At 48.1% G+C, this 7,860-nt stretch overlaps 1 protein-coding gene across 1 annotated transcript; it reads left to right on the top strand.

Annotated features, from left to right (window-relative positions):
* Positions 1-3,627: 3,627 nt before the first annotated feature.
* On the top strand, positions 3,628-6,987 carry LOC104278002 (transmembrane protein 178A-like; the record flags this gene model as incomplete). The annotated part of the gene is made up of 4 exons (XM_009874832.1): positions 3,628-3,772; positions 5,357-5,494; positions 5,784-5,851; positions 6,817-6,987. Coding segments are annotated over 4 exons (522 nt in total), but the record flags the coding sequence as incomplete, so codon positions are not given.
* Positions 6,988-7,860: the final 873 nt, after the last annotated feature.

The raw sequence follows: 7,860 nt of genomic DNA, 5'->3' as shown, positions 1-7,860 counted from the left end.
TGGGGTACCTGTCCCTCCCCAGTGGGGGGTGGGAACCCCCTCTTACACCGGCGCTGCCAGTGCCACTTCCCTCTTGCACACAGGTCTCCAGCATGGAAGAGGCATGTGGATGCTTGCCTCCATCCCTAGGCATGATCCTGCTCTGGCAGGGGCGTTGGGCTAGAGGTTCCTTCCAACCCCGAACATTCTGTGATGTGATGCCCCCGCCCTTTTCTGTGTGGGGAATAGGCACCAGATAGCTATGGGCACCCTTCTCCCCAGATGTGGAGCCCCTGGAGCATGGCTCTGTGTTGTGTGGGTCATAGGGGACCTCTTGGTTTCTGCCCACCACAGTCCTGATGCCCATGACTGATGAGTAAAATAAGGATTGGGACAAGGGGGGAACTTTGGGCACAAAGATGCACCATCTGCTCACCACCCCTGCCCGCCTCACCAAGAATGTTGGCATCGGGGGCATTCTCCTCTCTTCTGAGGAGGAGTGCAGGGATGAGGAGCTGGGCATGGCCCCATTTCAGTGCGTGATTATTAGAGCAGAGAAGGAGCTGAGAGGGCTGAGCTCTGGCAGGGGTAGCAGTGATGGCTGTGAAATTGTGTCTGTCAGTTCATTTGTCCCTCCAGCAACCCAGGGCCATGCATCCCCGTCCTTGGCTTTGTTTTCATGACTTTTGCTCTCACAAGTAAAATGGTCTTAAACCTGTTAGAATCAGATTCAGGCCGCTGTGATTTTTTTTCTGGCGCATGACCGAGGTTTTGGGGGCGTGCTGTTCTGCTTTCTTCTGCGGAAGAGCTGTGACAGGCGGCAGGCATAGATTAGCCGGACGGGGCTGCCACAGATGCTCTGAGAGCTGATCCAAGGGGACTGGGCTCTGTGACAAGTTTGGAAGTAGCAGCAGCTCTGAATGAGTTACCAAAGGAAATGCCAGGGAGTTTGAGCTCTGTCCGGAAAGGCTAACGGATATCCTACTGGGGAGCACCGATAACCTTGTCACTCACCTGCTTTTGCCTCTCAGCCTTCATTTTTATCCTATTAGAGGGGAAATGGGCTATAATTTTTCCCATGTTACGTCCTTGCCAAGTTCTGCTTCGGTAGAAATGGTTATGAATGAAGCAAGCAGGGTTCCTTTTCCCCTTAAATTGTGCTTTCTATTCACAGCAGCTGCCTGCGCTTCCTCTGTTCTTGTAAAAACACCTACGGGTTTCTCCGGGAATGTCTGTGTCTCTTCTCTTTGGTAAGAGAGAGGGATGGTAAGAGACAGTAAGGTAAGATAGAGAGATGTGTCCTCCATTGCCTTCTGAAACAGGTCAGAACAAATGGACATTGGGCGTCATTTGCTTCCCCAAGCTTTGGGGAGACTTCTCCCACTTTCACTTTTTCCTCCTATTCCTTAGACATGGCCAAGGTAGCACAGTCAAGCCGTAGGCTGCAGGGAGGCAGTCTGGGCTCCTCTTCACCACCACTCAGAAAGGCCAAACAAATTCAGTGAAACTGCATTTGGGTGTTAAACATTTTTGTGACAGTTCAGCTAATACTCTTGCTTTAAGAGTTCTGCTGCTGGTGGTGGCGATTCGCTGTGATGTTTCAGTGCTAGGCCTCCAGGCATCACCAGCCCCAGCTGTAGTGAGTGGCACCCCACAGCCACAGAAAATACCTTGCCGAAGCTGGCTGCCGTGTTACTTCCAGCTGTACCCACGACCCCTCCATCCTGCTGCTGCTGCTGCTTAGATACAAAATGCCACGTTGTGCTCTGCAGCCCTAAATCCCAGCCACTGCTGGAAGCGGGAGTGCTGGCTTCTTGGCCAACGTGCATTGACAGGCTCCACTTGGCTCCAGCCAGGTGACGCCAATGCAATTTGCCGCAGCTGGAGACCTCATCCCACCCCTCCAGAAAATTTTCGTGCCAGGTGAAAGGACAATGTGCTGCACCTGCCGATGCTGTGGAGGGAAGGTGTGGGCAGTGGAGCCAGCCTACCCCTTTGCTTTATGGGACTAGAGCTGCTGCGAGAAGGAGGATGTTCTTACAGGGACCACAGATCACCTGCTTGAGCCTGGTAGGATCAGACATCGACACAGGCAAGTGTTTTTGGGAATGCTAAAGACTGCCTTGGTCAGGGGAAGAGATGAGGTTTTTGTTAGACAGGGAAGTTATATAGTGGTTGTCAGCTGTGCCCCAAAGAGAACACGTGAAAGAATGTTTAAATTTAGAGGGCCCAGGTGGCTCCAGGTGTGAGAGGACCACGTACACAAATCTCATACCTTTGTTGCAGTCACTCCTGATGTCCAGAAAGAAGAGCCTCAGACTTTTAGGGATGACTCCAAGAGTGTGAAAAAGCAGCAGCACAGACTGGACATTATTCCTCTCTCTTCAAACATGAGGCTTTTATGCTGTGCTTCACAATAAAAAAGAAAATTAACCTTTCCAGCATGATGTCGACAGTCTGAAGACTTGGCTTCCTCCATGCTCTCTTCTTCTTTAACACCTCCCCAAGAGCAGCTGTCCATCCCCTAGCCCCTCCTGACCACATCCAGCATCTTTTGGGTACCACTTCCTCGTGGCATCCCACGTCAACTCCCATCCGTTCTGAGATGCCTTTTGCTGGTTGTTGCCTGTTCAGCTGAGCAAGCCCAGCTCCACCCTCCTCCCAAGCACCTAGCACCCTCCCTCAAGGAGGCTGAGACCATTTGCACTTCACTTCTAGTTTATCCACAAGTGGCTGCATGTCCCGAGACTGCCTTTAAAAGCAGCCACCTCCCTGGTGTCATGCTGAGGAGCAAGGGGCTAGTGACTGCTGATCGTGGCATTTGCTCTGTGAAGAACACAGAGGACAAAAATGTCTCTTTTTTTTAGGGAAATAGTGCCCCAGGGTAGTGATGGCTACAGGGGCAAGGTAGGGCACATCTCTGTGGCATCTGCCAGATGGTGGCCCTTTGGGCGTATCAGTAGGTCGTGTGGTGTGTGACAACTGGAATCCAGCCAGACCCCTGTAATGCTTTTCCCTTTTCTCTTCCTCTCCTATCTTGCAGAAAATAAAGCCTATGTGAGGTCCAGATTGTCTTTCCCCTTCCTGCTCTCTCCACTGCACGTTCCGTGGCTCAGCCAGTGCTGCCACCAGCCAGCACAGGCTCCTTGGCAGAAGTTAGTGATAGCCAGTTTCCAGCAGGTAGAGTTCCTGCCCATGATTTTGCATTAGTCAGAGCATTGTTTCTCCTGTGCAAGGCTCTTCTGGGAAGGTTTTTGCTTTGCCAGGAGAGGCACGAGTGAGAGGAAAAAGAACTGATTGCCTTTGCTCAGCAGCCCATCAGTAAGCATTTCCCCGTGTTTCTACATGACCGTGTGGAAATAGTCACCTGTGTCTTTCAGAGAGGGGCAAGAGAGAGCAAAGAAGTCAGGCTCCCGTGTAATTAATGTTTTATGGGTGCTGCTGGCCATTGGTGATTTCGAGAGGATCCCGGATACAAAGAACTGAGAGAAACTGGGCAGAGCTGATTACTCAGAGGAGAAAGGGTAGGCAGGAGCTGAGCAGATGGTAAAAGGATGGGGAGGAGGAGAGTAGGTAGCAAGGACTAGCTGTGAGAAGGGAGATAATTCCCCCAGGGAGGGGAGGCTGGTGCTGGTTTTGATTACCCAGAATGAGAATGCCTCATCTTCCTCTCTGGTAGTCATTGCTCAGAGATGCGCTGCTATTAAGTGCCACTTTTCCCAGCTGGTACACTTGCCCCACATCCCCTTCAGCTGGACAAAGGTGATCCACCAGGACAAATGGCCTCTGCTCTGTAAGTGTTCACCATGCTCTGCCTTTCACTTCAGCTCACGCTCTCTCTTTCACTTAAAAACCACAGCAATGAGACATTAGTTTTGTCTTGGTTTGAGCTAGAACAGAACCAATTCTCTGTTGAGTGATTTTACTTGGCAGCTAAGTCTCTTGTAAGAGACTGCACTTTCTGAAGTTAACAGCATGTTTTTGCAGACAGGGTTCTGCTACTAGAAGTGATAGCAGTTGCTGCTTATGGTTACTACTAAGGATTGTTAAGCTCTTGCTTATACCTGCTGCTATAGAAATAAAGGTCACTGCTAAATCTTGTGTACCATGTTGGGGTGCCAGGAAGTAAAAAGGTCACAAGAAAGTAAAAGGTCACACCTGCAGGGAGGAGCAGACAGTACAGGTGACCCAAACCTGACCAAAAAGTATTCCATTCCAACCCATGGATGTCACATTCAGTATAAAGCTGAGGGATCACAAGGGTCAAGCCCTCTTCTTCAAGGGCCCGTGTCTGAGGAGGACTCCATCAGTTCTTCTGCCTTTGATCCCAGTCCGTGCCTTCCTGAATCGAACTCCTGAATCCATTTCCCAGTTGTCGCTGAATCCAGTCTGAGACTTCCCTGGTACCTGCTTGCCCTGCAGCATCAGTGGTGACCTTATCGTTGTTGTCGGGGGAGTGTGATATTCAGTCCGTATATATTTGTATAGATTTCAATATTTTCTGATTAATAGTATTATCTTTTATTTTTATTGCTACTGTTTCATTAAAGCTGTTTTAGGTTTTTTTCCAATCCATAAGTAGCTCCCTTATTCCCTTTCTCTTCCCCTTTTGGGATGGGAGAGGGGATTAACAGAGCATATCTGTCATTAGTTTAGTGGCCAGCCCAGCCTTAACCCTTGACAAGTTTGCAAAGGAGAGGGCTGAGGCAGGATCCCACCCAGGCCCAGCCATCAGCAATTTTAACCTTGGTTTTTAATTGCAGGCTGCTACAATCAGTCCAGGAAAGTGTGAACACGACACACAAGATTTTTTTAAGCTGGTTGAATGTAACCTGTTCTTTCACGACCAGATCACCTCTCCACATGTCTGCAGACACCAGCCTGAAAACCCACATTCCACTGTCACTGGAAAAGGTCCAGCAGGAGACGTGTCAGAGGCTGATGACAGAAGCCACATGCTATACAATTATGGCAGAACCTGCCTGCATGGAAACTCCCTGGCATTTAGAAACTGGAGCATTTCTGTCCATCCAAGTTCCTTTAAATTTAAACTCTAGAGAGACATAGAAAACAAAGTATGTAACACAATGTGTCTGCCCAAAGCCGTGCTGGACCCTCATGCTGAAAGTCATACGTCATATGGTTACGTGGTTCATATGATAGTGGGCAGTTGATAGCATAACTATGAAACCATCAGTGTGTAGCAGCCTTGCTATAGTATCAGCTACTACTTACACAATTACTTCTACTGTGGGTCTGCTTGGCATGGGCCAGCTGCACTCATGGTTATGAGTAGGTGTTCCACAATTTCCTCCTGCAGTGGAAGGTTTGTCTGTAGTAGCACCTGCTTTTAATCGCTTGGGTTCAGTGGAAACAGGCTTGAGAAGGAGCATGGGTGGATGCCTGGGCACGGCTGCAGCTGTTCTCCTTTGCAGATGCATCGCGGCAGCAGCCAACTTCTTTTGGGAGGAAAGCCTCGCCCAGCACGCTGCAGCTCTGCTGTTTCTGACAGCAGGTAAGGCGTTCTTTTGGCATGCTAATGATGAGTGAAGGCTTCACCAGGTTTCCCCTGGGCAGGCAGCATGTACTGCCAGTACATGGAGCACGACTTTCCCTCTGATCTCCAGCTACTGTCCCTTGTATGAAGCGAATCGCTTACTCATAGACGTGGAATAACTAATAATTAGAAACAAAAAAAAATGTGAAAAATGCTCTAAGGCCTTATGCAGCAGCAGGAAAGGACCACAGGGCTAAAACAACTGCTCTCTTCTCTTTACGTGTGCAGCAACCTCTTTCTTCTCCAGAACACAATGGTTCCTTGCTGCAGTTTGCAGTCCGTGATGGTGGTCTAGATATTTCTTGTGACAGTGAAGTATGAAAGGGGAATATGTTTTCATCTTTTTTTTTTTTTTGTTAAGTCTTAGTCAAAAAGTTAGAGGTTGTTTAGAGGAAGAGGAAAGGTAAAATCCATGAACACGAAGCCGGCATGAATTTGAACCATCCAAACTCACAAGGCCAAGCACAACACCTTCTCTTGTGCCAGGGGAAATATTTTTATTTGAGCAGCAGTAACGCACAGCACAGCTCTATTTTTAAAATACAATTGGAAAGCACAGGCCTGAAGAAAGGCTCACAATGCTTGACTAATTTACTGGCTTAATGAAAAACACAGGCTAATGAAAAACACTTAAGGAAAAGTGACCCAACAGAAAACCCTAGGCTGGGAGAAGGGTGTCAGCAGAGAGCTGTGGAGTGATTTAGCCCGAACGTGTTCCTCTGCAGCAGTATGTGGAGGGCTACCAGTGGAGGTAGATTACCTGCTCAACAACCTCCAGATTACACCCAAAACAATTTCCCCTGGCTGCTCTGAGGCATGTGGCAGGCTCTGCTCCTGTAGAGGGGATTCAGCATCCCGACACCAACTCGAGCGATGTAAATCTGCCCCGTAGGTCAGATCTGATTGCAGGTAGTGGCTTTGCCTACCTTGCTCTGTTTGAAAGGCAGACATGACTAAAGTAACAGAGGAGGCTCTCAGCCTTAAAAGTAGCAACCAAGAATTTTGCTGGATGCAATTCACAAACACAGAGCTAGAGCCTTGCATAAGTAGGTAATACATAAATTTTATGAATGCTGGTAATTATCACCTGTGTGCTACCCAGCATAATTAATACCAATAAAGCTGGGTGCAAGTTATTCGATTAGTAAGGCCCAACATTTATTTTGTTATTCACGCCATGCTTCATCTCAAAACAACAATGCTATTTTTTGCCTTATATTTCTTGCACTTAGGCAGCCAGGGTGTCATATGACCTAAACCACCTGTTTACATCCATGTAGAACATGGATATGTCTTCTGTATTTTGTGCTTGGTGCAGTCTGGGGTTTATATTAGCAGCCAGGTGTCTTTGCACAGCTTGCCCATTTATTAACAGGGACAACATTGCAGAGCTGAAGTCCACCAGGGTCTCCTCTGTACAACTGCCCACCTGCCAGCAACAGCCTTCAGTGGTAGCGAATAGTATTTTTCAGGCTTTACTCAAAGAAGCAGAAATGACGGGAAAACTAAACTAAGGATTCCAGGCACAAAAGTCTGGTTCTTCAAAATCTGACCGTTGTGTTTTACTGGTTCAGCAAGCTGTTCTCCTGAGCCGCCCGGCAGAGAGATTTGAAAAGGAGACAGCTCTCAGAGGACGGAGATGGCTCAGGATCAGATGCTTCAGTTCAGCATGCCAAGTCCATGCAGAGGAAGATGTTTGCACTGAAAGCTAAAAAGGCGATGAAGGCTGCTGTAAGAATTTAGGACTATTTCTATCTTTCAAGGATCTGTACATAAAGAGATTAAATAAAGTCACTGTTGCCAAAGGAATCCTAGTCAGAATTATATCCCCTTCCCTAAGGCATCATCTGTAATGTTTTAAGTCAGCACCTTCTGCACTTGACCCTAAAAGGATGGCTTTGGTGCCCCTTTCCTCCCAAAATGCTCAAACATACCTTTTTGATTTAAGTGTACCTGTGTCTCTTTGTGCATTCTTTGTACATGAAGTTCCCATGTAATTTGAGAATAACCAAGATTTCCATTCTGAGTACCCAAGCTGCACCGTGAGAAGGATTACATTACTCCTGTCTGACTCAATTGTGTCAACTGTAATTTCACAGCTTAGAAATGGTGTCTCCTGCAAGGCACAGAAAGCTTATAAACCATGACAGTCATAGTCTGGACAGTGCTTGCGCCAAGCATCCCTACAGGGCAGTGCAACATGCTGGGGTTAGAGCCCCAGAGTACCTCTCCTGCTTGGGCCAAGGAGCCACCCGTGGAAACAGAAGGATAGGGAGATGCTAGAAGACGAGCAGCTTTGCATTTTCCAGTGCTTAATGGCAGGA

The sequence above is a fragment of the Apaloderma vittatum genome, unplaced genomic scaffold (assembly GCF_000703405.1).
Source record: "Apaloderma vittatum isolate BGI_N311 unplaced genomic scaffold, ASM70340v1 scaffold21678, whole genome shotgun sequence".
Classification (NCBI taxonomy): Eukaryota; Metazoa; Chordata; class Aves; order Trogoniformes; family Trogonidae; genus Apaloderma; species Apaloderma vittatum.
This window is presented reverse-complemented; position numbering and strand designations above follow the sequence as displayed.